Source organism: Miniopterus schreibersii, assembly GCF_964146895.1.
Source record: "Miniopterus schreibersii genome assembly, chromosome: 18".
In the NCBI taxonomy this organism is placed as follows: Eukaryota; Metazoa; Chordata; class Mammalia; order Chiroptera; family Miniopteridae; genus Miniopterus; species Miniopterus schreibersii.
This window is the reverse complement of record NC_138121.1, coordinates 4,861,793-4,878,937: the sequence shown is the minus strand read 5'-3', so window position 1 is coordinate 4,878,937 and position 17,145 is coordinate 4,861,793. Positions and strand designations below refer to the sequence as shown.

At 59.6% G+C, this 17,145-nt stretch overlaps 2 protein-coding genes across 2 annotated transcripts; one reads left to right on the top strand and one right to left on the bottom strand.

The window, feature by feature from the left end:
• Positions 1-1,349: 1,349 nt before the first annotated feature.
• NPAS1 (neuronal PAS domain protein 1) lies at positions 1,350-14,253 on the top strand (the record flags this gene model as incomplete). Its single annotated transcript, XM_081119033.1, has 11 exons — positions 1,350-1,465; positions 1,832-2,067; positions 7,356-7,429; positions 7,700-7,789; positions 9,110-9,284; positions 10,606-10,721; positions 10,912-11,069; positions 11,546-11,652; positions 12,124-12,271; positions 13,042-13,136; positions 13,670-14,253. The coding sequence occupies 11 exons, from the start codon at positions 1,350-1,352 to the stop codon at positions 14,131-14,133; spliced, it is 1,779 nt and encodes a 592-aa protein (XP_080975159.1). The 3' UTR covers positions 14,134-14,253.
• Positions 14,254-14,371: 118 nt separating this feature from the next.
• Positions 14,372-16,663, bottom strand: TMEM160 (transmembrane protein 160). The gene is made up of 3 exons (XM_081118808.1): positions 16,424-16,663; positions 15,326-15,418; positions 14,372-14,718 (listed from the first exon to the last, which is right to left on the bottom strand). The coding sequence occupies exons 1-3, from the start codon at positions 16,629-16,631 to the stop codon at positions 14,453-14,455; spliced, it is 567 nt and encodes a 188-aa protein (XP_080974934.1). The 5' UTR covers positions 16,632-16,663; the 3' UTR covers positions 14,372-14,452.
• Between the last annotated feature and the right edge of the window lie 482 nt (positions 16,664-17,145).

Genomic DNA, 17,145 nt, shown 5'->3' with positions numbered 1-17,145 from the left:
GAACCCCCCGTTGCTGGAAACCCCCTACCACTGAAAAGGCCAGAGGGGCTGGCATTGGGTTGGACCAAGGGGCGGAGACTCGGTGGGCGGGGCTCTGGCAGACCCCGCCCCCGCCCTCCGGCGCAGTCCCCAAGTCTCCAAGTCGGCGAGGCCGCGGTGGGCTCGGAGCGCCAGCGCCACAGCCCTCGTCCAGCCGAGCCCGGCCCGCCCCGGGGTCTATGGGGCCGCCCCTCTGCGCCGCCGGGCCGGCCCCACGCCGCGCCCCGCAGCCAGGTAACGAGGCGGGGGTCCCGCGGGCAGGGAACGCCTGCTGGCTGGCTGGAGGGGACGGGGAACTCCTGGGTCCTGGAGGGACAGGAGGCCGGGCTGGGGGCTAGGCTATCCAAACGCCCGTCTCCCGAGGCTGGGAGAAAGGGTACACGAATGTTTGGGTCCTTGAGAAAGAGGGGGCTGGAGGATATGGACAACTGGTTGCGGAGGCTTGGGGGCGGCGTGGGTACTGGGGTGGGTCGGGGGAATCCCGAACCTCTAGTCCTGGGAGAATTAATACCGAATGGAACCTGTTCCTGGTTCTAGGGGATCTGGATACCAGGACACCTGGGCCCCGAGCGTTAGGTCCCCACCCGGGTGCGTCTTCGGCCGAGGCCCAGGCCACTGAGTCGGGGGCTGGGGCTCCCACGCCCAGGTCTTCAGGGAGGAAGTTGTGGTTGCGGATCTTTGGTGGCCAGGACACGTGGCGCCACCCCAGGGATTAGGCAGAACAGGGGGTGGGGTCCCTGGCCCCCTACCTTCTTAACCCAACCTGGGAAATAGGCGCACCGCGATACGGGGAACGGGACTCCCGGGATGGGCTTGCGGGGCGGGTCCCCGGGCCAGAGGGCTCCAGGGGCTGGATCCCCGCGCGCCTGGGCCCCGGCGAGGCGCCCGCCGGTCTTGGGCATGCTTGGCACGCAGCGCGCGGGCCGGTCGGATCCGTATGCGCGCCGCGTGCGCCTATTGGTATGCGGGAGCGGGCCCGGCGCGGGCGTGAGGCGGGCGCGCTGGCGGGCGGCGCGGGGGAGGCGGCGGCGGGGCACGTCCTCGCCCTGAGCTTCTCCCGGGGCCCGGCGGGCTGGAAGCTGCGGCCTCCGGAGCTGGGCCTCTAGGGAGGGGAAACTGAGGCACCATCCAGCTCCAGCTCGGTGCTGGAACCCTAATCCCCGCCCGGACCTCAGTTTCCCTAGCAGCTCTCTCGGGGGGGCCCCCTTGGACACTGAGCACTGCCTCGCGTCCCTTCCCGCCGCAGGAGCCGCGGGTCTCGAGTCCCGCAGAGTCCTGCTCTGAGCCCGCCTGGGCGAGGCCCCGCGGAGATGGCGTCCCCCTGCGCCGGCGGCGGCGGCGAGATCAAATGCGGGGCAGGTCGCGGGGGCAGCGTCCCTTGGGACTTTCTGCCCGGGCTCATGGTCAAGGCCCCGCCCGGACCCTGGTGAGCAAAGCCCGCCCCTCGGGCCCGGCCCCGCCCCAAGTGCGGGTAGGATTCGCACTCACTTCTGCCCCATCCCCTGGGGCTAGAATTTCTTAGCCACAGTTGCCCGTCCGTGGTTCTGTCACCCACCCCCGCCCCCGCGCGGCGTCCCCAACCCCTTCCTCAGAATTCAGACCCAACACCCCTCATCTCTCCTCTGCGCCCCATTCTCTACCCACTCAAGTCCTGCCCCCACCTCCGGAGCGTGGGACCCACTTCCCACGTCCCATAGGGTCCCTGAGGCCCCCAAAAGGCGGGCCTGCTCTCCCCAGGCCTCCCCCCGAACGCCGCGGCCCCGCCGACGCCTCCTCCGCGCCTCCCGCCCAGCCTGCAGGCGCAACGCAAGGAGAAGTCCCGGAACGCGGCGCGCTCGCGGCGCGGGAAGGAGAACCTGGAGTTCTTCGAGCTGGCCAAGCTGCTCCCGCTGCCCGGGGCCATCTCCAGCCAGCTGGACAAGGCGTCCGTCGTGCGGCTCTGCGTCACCTACCTCCGCCTGCGCCGCTTCGCCGCGCTCGGGGCGCCGCCCTGGGGGCTGCGAGCCGCGGGGCCCCCCGCCGGCCTCGGTGAGTGCGCGTGCGCGGGTCGGGGGCCAAGGACCGGGGGTCCCAGGGGCCCCCCGCCCTCGCCCGGCTCCTGGACGCGAGGGAGCGTAGAGTTTGTTGTCAGGCGGACCTTTCGTGCGTCCCCGTCAGGTGGCTTTTGCTCTCCAGGCCTCCGTTTATTCATCTGTAAAACGGGCGCACAGGAAGGGAAGATTTCAGGAATTCCGGCCTCATCGACGGCCTGGCGACACCAAGGATCATACTAGCAAATGCTATTATTTTTATTAGAGGAGATTAATCATTGTTATCGCAAAGGAGACCCGCAGCTGCATGAGCGGGTCAGAGGGGACCCAGCCTGGGCCTCCCATCTACTAATGGGCACGAGACACCCCACCCCACCCCGCACCCAGACCTGAGAGACTCCAGAGGGAACACAAGGACTCTAGAGTCGGAGTTCCCACTTTGGGAAAGCGGGAGGGAAATAGTACACTACGGCAGGTAAGGTGGTGAGCGTCAAGAGGACTCACCTGTGTCCCTGTCCCCACCGCACCACTGCCCAGCATTGTGACCCCGGGCAGGGCCAGGGCACCTCACCTCTCTCTGCCTCACTTGTGAAGTGGGAATGGCAATGAAACCTGCCCGAGGGCCGAGAGGAGCAACCAGGTGATAGGAGGGAAGGCCCTTGGCTGTCCTGGCACAGAGTAAACAGTCAACATGTGGCCACTATTGCTTTCCGGGGGGGCCCTGCAGGACTGTGGGGGGCCTGTGGCTTAGTGGGCGTCTTCTGTGGGCCTGCGCTGGACAGGCTGACATCCTAGTGGCCAAGACACAAAAACCAAATGATCAAAGAAACAGAATCTATAATACACAAATGTAGAATATGTAAAATACAGAGATACATATAGATAGTACCTACTTTTATTATTATTCCGACTTTATTATTGGTAGATACATAGAAGTGTTACGTTATTGCTTCTTTTTATGCATTACTGCTTTCCTCTTATTACTAGAAGACAGTGAACCCCATCAATCTGAGGTCGCAGGTGACAGGGCACCCCAGGCTACTCTCCCACCCCAAAATAAGAGGTGTCCTTAGGGTGGGGTTGGGGGGCTTCAATTCCCCGCCTGTCCGGGTCCCAGGGGAGGGGGGGGGGAGAGAAAATAGCATTGATTAAGCTTGCAATAAATCACCATTTAAATTTAAATAATCCAGCTTCCCAGGCGGTAATTAGGCGAATTGACTGGCACCGAGAGAATGCGGCATTAGAGCCTCTGATTACTGTCATTACTGCGAACAACACGTGTGCCCGCGGGGGATAAACATCTTGTCTATTGTCCCCTAGCCCAGGGAGAGAGTCGGGGGGTGCGCTGAGAGAGCCCTGTCGGCATCTAGTCCCTCCCCCATTGCCTGGGTGGGCAAGTCAGGGGAAAGGGGCTTGCTGAGGTCACAGCACTGAGGTGGCAGATCTCCAACTTCATCTCCCCCCTGCCCCTATGCCAGGAACTGGTTGGGGGAGGAACTGCGTGGACTCCCTCTCATGCCCCTTAAGTTAGGAAATTGGGGGCGTCTCGGGCTCTGCAGGGTCTCCCAACAAGAGACCGAGTGCCTGCCTCTGTAGTTCAGATGACTAAACTGAAGACAGCTGTTAGCAGAAGTCAGCGAGCAAAGCATTGAGCCTCCCAAGTGCTCGGATCCAGGTGATGCCGTGGTGCGGGTGCAGCCCGCAGAACTTACAGAAAATGGATTTAGGTGTGAGAGACAGAGGGGTCAGGGTGCGGAGCAAGGAACTACTGAAAGGTTAGAGGTACCCCAAGTTATCCTTAGTAGTACTGATAAGAATAGTGGCAGGACTCAGGAATTAGGCACCTACTGTGTGCCTGGCTCTGTGCTGCTTACATGCATGAACCCATTCTGCTTTATCACCAAACCCATTTTACAGATGAGGCTGATGAAAGTAGGGGTAGAAATGCCCCCCCCCCCCAGGCCTCAGGCCCACACTCTCTGACTGTGGTGGGGTGGTTCCTTCTCAGACCTCCCATGGATAATGAAGCCCCAGCCCTTCTTCCTACACTCTCCCACCCCCCCAAAGCAGGTCCCTCAGGATAACTGAGAATAGGAGGGGGAGGGGGACCCCTAAGGCCTGGGAGAAGCCTCCAGGGGTGGCAGTGATTCTGTAAAGGGTGGCAATGACTGGGACGGTTTTTCCTCTCCAGCAGAGTCAGGCTCCAATAAGAAACAGCAAATGTTTGTTGAATGAGTGAGTGATGGTTGGGGTTTGGACCTGAGGAGGGGGCAGATCTGGGAGTAACCAATTTGGGGGCCAGAGGAGCTGAGGCATTTGGGGAGGAGAGAAGGAAACACAGGGGCAGGAGTTGGGGAATTGGAGGGTTTGGGGAAGGAGAGCCAGGGGGTAATAAAACGCACCAGTGGCTCCCAGTCCCAGGGAAGAGGCCCGGTGTTTGGGGGAACAGCCTGTGGCTGAGGCCTCCCCCGAGACACACACACACACACACACACACACACGCCCCGTCCCGACGAGCCCATTAGCGCTGTTAATTGCAGCCGTTCAGTCTGACCTGGGCCGATCCGCTGAGAGGGAAAATGAAGGAATTAGCAAAAATGACAGGGGAAAATTGCAACAATTAGCAAGCAGCATTGTTCCCGCCTGTCATCCGACTTGTTCGCGCTGCATCTCGGGGGAGGGGTCCCCATTAATCACCCTCACCCCCACCCCCCGTTATTGTTCCCCCGAGCTCCAGGCGAGGGTGGAAAGAGGAGGTAACAGCCGCAGGATGTTGGGAGAGCCCCCGGGAGGGGGCGAGGCTAAGCATGGGGCTGGGGGGGCCGGCCGTGCCCGCACTGGCCTACGGGGCGGGGGTTCTCCGCCTGGTGTTTTGATGATCTGGAAATAACAATAGTAATCACACTATTAATACGCACTCTAGCTCCGTGTTTCCCAGCACCTGCTGTGGGCCAGGCTGTGCTAGGCCCTTTCTAGAAGTTCCTTAAGCTGACTGAATGCCAGGGAGGGCTGAGCTCTTAGCAAACCCACTTGACAGAGTAGGAAACTGAGGCACAGAGAGGTGAAGGGACTGGTCCCAGGGCACATAGCCAGGAAGGACAGCCCACCGGACCCAGACACAGCCCTGCAAGAGCCAGGCGCTGTGAGGTCACCGACTCCTTCACCTGGCTGCCCAGTCTGGGCACCGGCCCTTAGGGGGATTGTTCTCTACAGGGTCAGGGAGGGGCTCCTGGGTGGGAACAGGGTCCATGACCTCTGCCCATCTGCCCACCCCAGCATGAATGTCTGGGCCCTCAGCTCCTGGCTGGGGGGGGGGGGCTGGGCAGGGGGCCTGTGTCCCTCTGTCCCCGCCTGTCTCATTCGCCATCCCTGTCTTTCTGCCACTTTCTCTGTATCTCTCTGTGCACCTCTTTCCTCGGCCTCTCTGTCTCTTTATGTCTCTCTGTTTCACTTTCTATGTCTATGTCCCTATCTCTCTTTTTAAAACATTTTTTAAAATTGAGATAAAATCTATAACATGAAATTTACCATTTTAAAGTGTACAATTTAGTGGCATTTAGCACATTCACGATGTCGGGCACCCGTCACTTCTAACATTACCATCATCATCCTAAAAGCTTCTACTGTCCTGGCTCAGTTTGGTGCAGTGGTTAGAGCGTCAGTCCGTGGACTGAAGGGTCCCGGGTTTGATTCTGGCCAAGGGCATGTACTTCGGTTACAGGCTCCATCCCCAGCGCTGGTTGGGGAGCGTGCAGGAGGCAACCAATCCATGTGTCTCTCTCACATTGATCTCTCTCTCTCCCCCCCCCCTTCCATTCTCTCTGAAGCAATGGAAAAAATATCCTCGGGTGAGAATTTAAAAAAAATAAGTAAAAGCCTATATCCTTAGCAGTCACTCCCCATTCCCTCCTCCCCCAACTCCAGCCCCTGGGGACCACCAGTCCGCCTTCTGTCCCTATGGATTTGCCTATTCTGGACATTTCAAATAAATGGAGTCCTACAATATGTGTCTCTCAAGTCTGGCTTCTCTCACTTGGCATAATGTTTCCAAAGTTCACCCAAGTTGCAGCGTGGATCACTGCTTCATTCCTTTTTATTGCCAAATAATATTCCATTGTCTGAATATAGTACATTTTGTGTATCCACTCATCAGTTTATGGACATTTGGGTTCTTTCCACCTTTCGGCAGTTAGGAATAGTGCTGCTGTGAACGTGTATGTACAAATATCTGTTAGAGCACTTTTTCGATTCTTTTGGGTCTATGCCTACAAGTGGAATTGCTGGGTCAGATGGAAACTCCATGTTTAACTTATCAAGGACCCACCGCACTGTTTTCCAGAGCAGCTGCGCCATTCCCATTCCCACCAGCGACGCACCGGGCCAGGGCGTGGGTGTCCAGTTTCTCCACATCCTGGTGTGGGTGTCCCATTTCCCCATATCCGAGCTGACACTTATTTTCTGTGGGTTTTTTCCTAGCCATCCTAGTGGGTGTGAAGTGGTCTCTCGTGGTTTTGATTTGCATTTTGCTAATGACTAATGAGTTCAAGCATCTTTTCATGTGCTTATTAGCCATTTGTGTATCTTGTTTGGAGAAATGTCTATTCCAGTCCTTTGCTCACTTTTTCATTGGGTTGTTGTTGAGTTGTAATGTCCCTACCCCTTTCTCTGTTCCTTTATATCTCTGTATGTCTCCCTGTCCATCTGTTTGTCTCTCTGTGCCTTTGTCTCTTAGTTTCTCTGCCTCTGTCCGTCTCAGTGTGTCTCCCTCTCCTTTTCATCTCCTCCTCCCTGCCTCCTTCCCATCCCTCAGGTCTGAGCTCAGCTGCCCTTCCCCCACCAACAGGCCTTACCCTATCCCTCTTCATTTCAGACAACCTGGCCACAAATTATAATTCTCTACTTGTTCATTTTCCACTTATTTATGTGTCCTTGGCCCGGGTGCCCTGTGAGGGCAGGACCGGGCTGTCTGGGCCACCTCAATGTTCCCAGCACAGAGCCTGGCTGCACAGTGGGTGCTCAGGAGAGTTAGCTGAATGAGCGAATGGATGAATCCCTTTCAGCACTCCCTGGCGTCTCTCTGTCTGTCTGGCCTACTTCCGCCCCTCTCACTCCTCCCCACATCCCAGGTCTCACCCCCACAGGGCCACAGGCCCTTGAATACCCCAAGAAAGCTACAGGACTGGGAGGAAGAGAAGAAATTTGTAGCCTGACTCCCCGGGGTTCTCCTCAGAAGGCCAGGTTCGGCCAGACCGCAGGCCCCAGCCTCTCCTCTCCCTCTGACCCCAGCCCCAGGCCGCAAGGGCCCTGTGACACTGATCTCGGAGATCTTCGAGCAGCACCTGGGAGGACACATCTTGCAGGTGAGGCCCCCTTCCCCACCTGCTGCTCCTTGCTGCCACCTGGTGGCGGCCGCCGGGGAACAGCACCCTTGTCTCCAGCATCCGCCCCTCCCAGAGCCTGGGACTCGGAGGCGGATGGGGGGCTCACCTTACGGCCTGCCCCTGACCAGAGCCACCGACGCCCCATCCTCCCTTCCAAAAAACCAACCCATCCTACGCAGAGACAAGGTTTCAGAGCCTCTTCCAGATGCCAGGCCCTCCTCTCCCCGCTCCCTGTCTCTCCCACTCTAGTCCCTGGATGGCTTTGTGTTTGCCTTGAACCAGGAGGGGAAGTTCCTCTACATCTCAGAGACGGTCTCCATTTATCTGGGCCTCTCGCAGGTAAGGACTCTCAGCAGGCTGCCTGCACTGGCACAACCGCCATCCCCCTTGTCGGCCCTCGCACGCCCTTCCTCTCTCCTGGCCTCGCCATGCCAGTGTGAAAAGCGGACTGGATCTGTGGTCCCCAAACTGTGTTCCTTGGAACCCCACATGACATCCATCATGGCTCCTCACAGGCAGAGGAGGGTCATCAAAGTCACAGGTCAATTTGAAGGAAGCAAATTAGCAGAAAGAGCAGTTTGCTGATGAGGGGTGGCCAGGTGCACCACATTTACCCAAACGGGTTTTTCTTCTTCAGAGTTTTAAAGGATTACAACAATTCGTATAGGAAGGGCTTGGGATCTGCGAGCTTTGGAAGGTTTTCTGTGGCGTGTGAAAGCCCCGGTCTCTGGAGTCCTGGCTCCTTGTGGCACCTTAGGCCTTGTCAATCCATCCAATACAAATTACTACTAACTTTTACCATTTTTAGAAAGATTTTGGCAAGTGGTAAATTTAGACAAGTCAGTCAGTGCTTTGGTATCTGGCCTCTGTGAGCAGCTTTTCAGTGAGTTGGTGGAGATTTCTGGAGGAGGAAGACCCTGAAGAAGGGGGATATGGAAGAGTGGGGGAAGGGCTTAATGAACCGGAGGAGTTCACCGGGATGACCCCAAGCCCTGGGGCACTGGGAGCCATGGTAGGTTTTTAAATTTTTTTATTGTTGACACTATTACAGATGCCCCCCGCCCACCTCCACCCAGCCATGAGAGGTTTCTGAGAGGAGGAGGGCCATTGTTAGATGAGTAACTTATGGAGGGGTCCCCATGAGTGGGGACTGAAGGCCAGAAGCCCAGTGAGGATGCTGGGGCAGGAACACAGCAGGGAGAATATGGGGCCTGGCCTGGGGGAGAGGTGGACAGAAGAGGCTGCTCCAAGATTTGGGGGAAGGAATTGAATATAAAAGTCTGTCTGACTAAAAGGTCCTAACTCCACTGTTTGTATCTTGAGTTGCACTCCTGCAGGGACATCCTGCGATTCATTTCAGGGCACAGCTGTTGGCTGTAAGTCAGAGGATGCCGCCTCCCCATCCCAGCTCCCTACACAGCTTCTTAAAGAGTAGGCAGGGGCAGAAAATCGGTATAATCACTGGCTTTGAAGTGGGAGGGCACTGGTAAAGCCTAGGTTTGTTTCCTCCTTTAATTTTTTATTTTTTAATTCTAATAAAAACACAAGACTGGCAAGAAGCACTCCTGCATATAAGCCAATAAACACGTGGCCAAGCGGGCGGGCCGGTGACTGCGCGCGCACCTCACGCGGCCCCGCGTTTCCCTCCTTCGCCGCCAGGTGGAGCTGACGGGCAGCAGTGTCTTTGACTACATCCACCCCGGGGACCACTCAGAGGTGCTGGAGCAACTGGGGCTGCGGACCCGGACCTCCGGGCCCCCGACCCCACCCTCCATCCCCTCCTCTTCCTCCTCCTCTTCATCTTCCTCCTCGCTTGCCGATACCCCTGAGATCGGTAATTCTAAGGGCCCCCAATGAATGAGGCCTGATGAAAGGACACCTGGTACATCGTATCCAGCTGTTTCATTTATACAAACCCCACTCTCCTTAGAGTTGTGCAAAGCAAGTTTTTGTAAAATGAATCAGAGTCTAAATTGAGGCAGGAAGACTTGGCTCCCTAGGATTGCCTGGATCCCCAAGTTTTGAGCTTTAGAAAGACCCCTCTGGCTGCCTGTGGGTGTCAGATAGAACCAGGCTTTGGTAAATAATAATTGTGCACGCTTATTGGGCATTTACACGTGCCGTGCCTCTCAGTACATAATTTCATTGAATCCTAATCACAATCCCACACAACTGGAACTACTCTGCATTTTATAGGGGGTGAGACAGGCTTAGCGAGGTTAAGTTAATTGTCCTAGGGCACACAGCTGTAAGTCGTTGAGCTAGACTCCAACCCAGGTTTGTCTGGCTCCAGGATCTATCCTTCTGATCCTTCGCTCCAGTGGAAAATTCCATGGAAAATTCCACTCCATTTCGAGGAGGGAGGGTGTTGGAGGTTACCCTGAAACTTCCTTTTAGCTCCGAGATGCTGAGGGGACTGTGAGGTTAACTTTCCTGTAAATAAGATTTTCTTACATGGGGTTTGCTTAACACCAAAAGCATCTGAGTTGTCAGCAGTGGCTGCAAGTTTGGGGAGATGTATTGGGACAGGTGTGGGCTGTGCTTATGTCTGCACCTAAATTTGAGGCACAGGGTCTCCTAGGTGTGAGCATATTTATGACCGTATCAGGGGGTTTATAGAATAATCTCCATTTGTGAAGCATGTCTGTTGCTGTTCCCTGACACCCTGCTCCGTGTCCAGCTCTGTGCTGGGGACACGGTAGTGGCAACAGCCGCCAAACCGCCCTCCCAGGGCTCACAGTACAGTGAGGAAGACTGACCCACCCCCAGCGTGGGCAGGGCAGTGCTGGGAGACCCCAGAGGGGCGTCTGACCAGCAGGGGGTGAGGGAGGGCCTCCCGGGGGAGATAGCTGACTTCAGATGGTGCCACTAGGAGGCAGTTCTCGCCCAAGTTTTAGGCCGCAGTGAGGGGCTGGGCTTCCTCCCTGTGGTCCGATGGACCCAGGCAGCTTCAGGGGGGAAGGATAGGGTACGAGCTGAGCTGAGGAAAGACCCCGCCGGGTGCTGGGAGGGGAGGTTAGCATGCGACGTCAGTGAGCTTGCAGCCGGCTGGGTGGGTGGGTCTGAGGGCCCGGCGAGCTCTGAAGGGGGGGGGGGGGCGCCTCTGTGTTTCCTCCTCAGGACCCCGTAACTCTCCTTCACTCTCTCCGTCCCAGAGGCCAGCCCCACCGAGGTGCCCCCCTCCTCGCGGGGCCAGGAGCGCTCCTTCTTCATCCGCATGAAGTCCACGCTCACCAAGCGCGGTCTGCACGTCAAGGCCTCGGGGTACAAGGTGGGTGTGCGCTCGCTGGCCCCGGCCTCCGACTCCCGTGTCGCCCGGGGGAGCTCCTGCATTCCTGCCAGCTGGTCCCTGTGCCCAGTGCCTGTGGGTGACCCTGGAGCCAGGCGCGCCGCTGGGTTACGGTGCTGCCCGGGCCCCCGCCCAGCCCAGCGCCTCCTCCAGCCGCGCCCACCACCCGCAGGTCGTGCACGTGACAGGTCGCCTGCGGGCCCGCGCCCTGGGCCTAGTGGCCCTTGGCCACACATTGCCCCCGGCCCCACTGTCCGAGCTGCCGCTACACGGACACATGGTCGTCTTCCGTCTCAGCCTGGGGCTCACCATCCTCGCCTGCGAGAGCAGGTACCGGGGTGCAGCTGAGGCGGGATGGGGCGCACAGGGGAGCCGGGTGCGGGCTGGCTGGGGCCCTGGGGGGCACCGGGGCGCCCTGGAGGGCCGCGGGCGGAGAACAGCGGAGGGGGAGGGAGCGAAAGTGCGGGGACGGGGGGGGGGGGGGGGGGGGGCCTTTGGGGATGGAGGTCCGAGCGCCGCACCGGGGCGCCCTCGGCGGAGCTTCGCCCTCCCTGACCCGTCTCCCTCGGTCCCTCATCTCTCACCCACTCCTCCCGCTGCACCTCGCGGCCGGGAAATAGTGCCGCGCCCAGGATGCCGTCTGCGCCTCTAGGGGAGACACCAGTGCAGACATTCCAGAGGGGAAACTGAGGCTCAGGGGGCTCCAGAGTAAGAGTGACAACCCTGGGCGATTCCAGAGCCGACCCTGCCTCTTCTCCCGCACCCCATGGTCTCCGCCCCCGCCTTCCCCGTGGCCCTGCCCTTAGAGTCAGCGACCACATGGACCTGGGGCCCGCGGAGCTGGTGGGCCGCAGCTGCTACCAGTTTGTCCACGGACAGGATGCAGCCAGGATCCGCCAGAGCCACCTGGACCGTGAGAATCCCTCCCCTGCCTACCGCCACCCCGACCTCAGTGTCCCCGAGGCCCCGCTCCCTGGGAGTCTTGCTTCAGGGACGACCACAGTCCCTCCTGTTACCAACTCCAGCGCAGGGAGCAGCGAGGAGCTCCGGGCGGCTCAGATGCGGGGTGGGAGCAGGGGGTGGCTTCGGGGCCCCTCTGACCCTTAAAAACCCAGGTGCTGCGAGTTGCCTGGAGGTCTCTCTGACTCTGGTTCTCCCTCCGTACTGTTCCCTTCCTCTTCTCCCCACCGTCCCCCCCTTTCTGTTTCCCTGGCACCCCGCCTTTCTCCCTGCACCCCTCTCCCTGCCTCCTCGGCCACCTCCCTCTCCACCTCTCTCCCTCTGCCTCTCCTGCCCCTTTCACCTCCCTCTGCCTGTCTGTACCCGTCCTCCTGTCTCCATCTCACCCCGTCCCTTGTCCCTCCTGTCCCCGGGCTGGGCCCAGTGCTGGACAAGGGCCAGGTGATGACCGGGTACTACCGCTGGCTGCAGCGGGCCGGGGGTTTCGTGTGGCTGCAGTCCGTCGCGACCGTGGCCGTGAACGGGAAGAGCCCTGGGGAGCGCCACGTGCTCTGGGTCAGCTACGTGCTCAGGTGAAGGTTACACCCCACCCGTCCCACGGGCTGGAACCTCCTCGGGTGGGGCTCTTCAGAGAGGGCTGCTAGAAGGGGACAAGCCCAGAGGGGGTTGAAACAGGAAGGGGAATGGGGACAAAGGCCTGGGAGTGGAATGTCCTTGCTGCAGGGGGCGGAGAGGAGTGGGGAGCCGGTGACAGTATCTTCTAGTGAGGCCGGTTGAAGCGGCCTCAGGCTCGGGTTGAGCGGCTGGACCTGACCCTGGGGCACTGGAGAGCCAAGGCAGGGTTTAGAGCGGGAGAGGGTCACAGTCAAACCTGCTTTTTAGAAAGACCTCTCTGGCTGCTGTGAAGAGGGAGGTCTGAGGGACAAGATGGGGGCTAGGAGACCAGGGAGGAGGCTGGGGCAGGTCCTGGGAAACCCAGCAATGCCGGTGGAGGAGCGAGGCGGCCACCTGCTGTGGGCCAGGTCTGTGTCTGCTGGGCCTGGATCCGGGCTCCTGAGAGTAGTTCAGAAGGAAGACACTGACGTCAGCTGAGCAGGAGGTGCCTGAGGGCCCCCTACGGAGTGATATCCAGGGGCTGTGGGCCGCACAGGTCTGGCCTCAGGAGGTGGGGCCAAGCTGGGCTAGAAGCCAACTGGTATCTGGGGGTCCCGTCATGAGGCATAAGTGTGTCAGGGTGGGGACACTACATCCACTGGGGAGGGGGTGTTCCACACTCAGAGGGAGAAGGGAGCCTGCCCTCACCCAGAAACCCTGGCTTCCAACACCACCTGTATCATCCCAGCCAAGCCGAGGGTGGCCAGACACCTCTGGACGCCTTCCAACTTCCAGCCAGCGTGGCCCATGAGGACGCATCCAGCCCAGAGCCGGAACCCGCAGGTGAGCCCCACTTCCCACCCTGACCTCTAGGAGGTTCCGAGAGACCCCTGGCACCTGGACTGTCCAGTCCAGAAGCCACTAGCCACATATGGCTGGCTTCTTACATTAAAACTAAAAATTCAGGTCCTCAGTCATACTCGCCACCCTTCGAGCACTCTGTAGCTGTGGGTAGCCAGCGGCCGATGTGTTATATGGCGTAGACATGGCGCATTCCCATCATTGAGTAAAGTTCTGTTAGACCAAGGTTTCTCAATCTCCACTCTATGCCATTAGGGGCCAGGTAATCCTTTGTTTGGGGGGCTGTCCTGTGCACTGTAGGGTACTTAGCAGCATCCCCAACGTCTACTCACTAGATGCCAGGAGCACCCTCCTCCCTAGTTGTGACAACCAAAATATGTCTCCAGGCACTGCCAGATGTCCCCTGGGGAGAAAACCACCCCAGTGGAGACCCACTGAGCTCAGCTTCATTCCACAGATGGATAGACTGAGGGCTGGGCATGCGCACACACAGCGCCCTTCAAATCTTCTTCCAGAGCCAGTGCCTCCAGTGCAGGAGAAGCGGGCTGTGCCCCTCGACAAGGAAGAGACTCCCCAGAGCCAGGGCAAATGCATCAAAGTGGAGCCTGGCCAGGGAGAGAGGAAAGACCTGGAGGACAGCGGGGATGAGGAGCCGGCTGGCCACCCAGCCCCACCCAGGCACGAGTTCACTTCTGTCATCCGGGCGGGGGCCCTGAAGCAGGACCTCATGCGGCCATGGGGCCTGGTGCCTCCTGGGGATGCCCCACCCTCCCTGCTCCACGCGGGCTTCCTGCCCCCTGTCGTGCGGGGCCTGTGCACGCCTAGCACCATCCGCTATGGCCCCACGGAGCTGGGCCTCATGTACCCACACCTGCAGAGGCTGGGCCCAGGCCCCACCTTCCCAGAGGCCTTCTACCCACCCCTGGGCCTGCCCTACCCGGGACCCACGGGCACCAGGGTGCAGCGGAAGGGGGACTGATGACTGGCAGAACCTTGTACAGAGCTGGACCCTGGGGCATGGGTACAGGTCCCTAAGGAGGGCAGGGGACAGGGCTCTCAGCTCCATCAGTGCTCTTTAAGAATTAAAGACCTGCTCCCCATCTGTGGCTTGGTCTCTGGGGGCTGTAGAGTTCCTCTCTCCTTCCTCCCACACCTTGCCTCCTGCCTCCACCCCCTGCAGGCCCAGCCTTCCCCTGTCACAGGAACTACCACTTGAACCGAGGGAAGGTCAGGTTTTAATGTCCTGGTCCTTGGACCCAGGCCGTCCAGCACCCGGCCATTCCCCGTGGCCCTGCTGCTCACTCTGGCGGTGGCCGGCCAGCTTCATCGGGGCCTTCTGCGGTGGCCGTCCCATCGTCCTCAGGTACCAGTTCCACGTCCAGCTCCAGCTGGCCCATGTAGAGGCCGACAGCACAGGCCCAGAGCAGGCCAGCGGCCAGCACGGCACCCACGCCTGCAGCCGCGCCCCCCAGTGAGAGTTGCATGGGTCCCCGCAGCGATGCCAGGCCCACCATGTAGGAGGCGCCACCCCACACCACGCACAGGCCACCCAGCAGGAAGAAGCCTGTGGGAGAGGGCGAAAGCCAGGGTCAATGGAGGGGAGGGCCTGGGGGCCCAGGCTGGGGGGTTGGGAAGAAGGCCAGTGTCAGGGAATCAGATCCTGGAGACAGACAGGAGTCAGGGGACTGAGGTGGACTTAGATGGGACGGGGCAAACTCAAGGGCAGAGCAGGGGTCAGGGTGGTACTGAGCCAAGGTCACTGGGCATAAGGTATCAGAGGGTGTCTGATAGGACTTGGAGGTGGTATCCAGGATCAGAGGAGGGGTGGGGGCTGGTCTGAGAGCAAAGATGGAATGGAGAGGCAGGGGCTGCAACAAGGACCCTCATCTTTGTTCAGAAGTCATATTAGAGGGGCAGACCCACAACCACGCCCTGGGCCACCCACTCTGGTGGGTCCAGTGCCCAGGAGGTGAGCTGGGGCTGAGGTGGGGTACATGGAAGGTCGACACAAGTGAGGCTGAGATGGCTTCTGGTGGAGGAAGAATGAGGGGTTCTACTTACTGTTGTGGAGGATGGGGCAGGAGGGAATCTATACTCACCGGGGGGCTCTACACTCCCCAGTGCCCGGGGGTGGGGGGCATCCACACTCCCTGGTGGGGGTCTGCACTCACCATAGGCAGCTTCTCGACCCATGTCGCTCTGCATGAAGGAGATGACCCCAATACCGGATGCCAGGAGGCCATTTCGGAACCAGGAGAGGAAGGCTTGGAGGGACGGGGGAGATGGGAGAGAATCAGCACCAGCCCAAACCCTGCTGCCAAAGCCCCTCAGCCCAGACGGTCAAACTGAGGGGCTTGTAGTCATCCCACCACCCATCCTGCTCCAAACTCCCACCATGACTTGGTGCCCCCCAACCCTATCCCCCAAGCCCTCTCTTGCCTCCACCTCTGAGCCCCTTTTCCCCAAAATCTGCAATACTGAATGTTCAAGACAGTGTGCAGAATCTGGAGGACGGTCTAGGGCCAAAACTGCAGAACCTAAATCTGAGGACAGGACCCCAAGAGGTCATGTTAGTCAGCCCCCTCCCCGTGAGCTGCCCCCTCACTTCTTTCTCAGACCTCCTGGCACAAACTGTTCCCCTCCAGCCATTCACATCCATTCAAGTCCCCGGCGTGGCACTAACGGGCTAGTTGGGTTACAAGCTCCCACCCCTACATCATCCTTTATCTAGATGCTCCATCCTCGCCAAACCTGACACGAGGCCCCGCCCCCCGCAGCCTGGATCACCTCGTCCTCCAATCAGCCCATAGCTTTCCTCTTATTGGTTATTCCCTCCTCCAATCAGGAACTTCCCCCTCTTCTGTGGAGATCCACACTCCCGCCTTATGCGGGGTGGTCGCCTCTTCAATCGGCAGTGGCCCCTCCAACGCGAACCCCTCTTGTAGACAACTTGGCCCTTGGCCCTCTTTGGAAGCCTCTCGTCCCGACAGCACAACTCCATCAGGCCGCCTGTCCCAGCCCGACGAGCCTCTCCGATCCCTACTGACCCGCGCTAACCCGTCCCATCCGCAAGTCCCGCTCCGATGCGGACACACTGCGCTCTCGCAGCCAGCGCCTCCCTGCGCGTACGCGGAAGCCCTGCTCCCTCCTGAGCCCGGCCCGGTTCCCAGCAGAAGCCCCACCCCCACCCCCCACTCGCGCGCGGACAGCTCGGCTATCCCGACCCCGTCCGCCTGCCAGCCGGGCCGACCCTCGCCCCACCCCCAGACCTGTCTCATGCGCCTTCCGGAGGAGCCAGGCGTCCGCACGATCCAGCTCTGACACGGGGGGCGGCGAAGCCCCGGCGCGGGGACCGTGGCCGGGAGCGAAGGACCCCCGGGCGCCCCCGCTCCGGGGCCGCGGAGGAGGCAGCAGCGCCCCCCGGAAGCGTATTCGGGCCAGGCGGGCGGCCCGAGCCCACCACCAGCCTCCTCCCATGGTTCGCACTACGACCGCCGCGCACCGCCCCGCCTCACAAGTCGCCTGTAGGCTAAAACACACGTCACTCACACTTAGAGGTTCATTCATTGGTTCTATGCGCGCCACTCAGTCCCAGTGCGCACCGTCCATTGGTCAGAATGGCAGCAATTCCCTCCTCTGTCATCTGTGCCGGCACAAGGCGTCCCACCTTGCTGCTTCTGCTGGACTACGAATCCCAGCGATCACTGAGCCGGGGGAAGGCGGGTCTTCAGAAGCCGGAGGCGCGATTTCTGTAGGGACTTGTAGTTTTTGTTAATAACTTTAATTTCAATAGCCAAAAGCAAAAGACATGGGTGGAGGGGGAGAGAGTAACCAAAGAATTTATATGCACATATGCACAACCCAAGGACACAGACAATGGTGGGGAAAAGGACTGGGGAGGGGGAGGGGACGGGGTGGACCGGGTCATTGGGGAGAAAAAGGGACATCTGTAATATTTTAAACAAAAATAAAATTTAAAAATTAAAAAAAA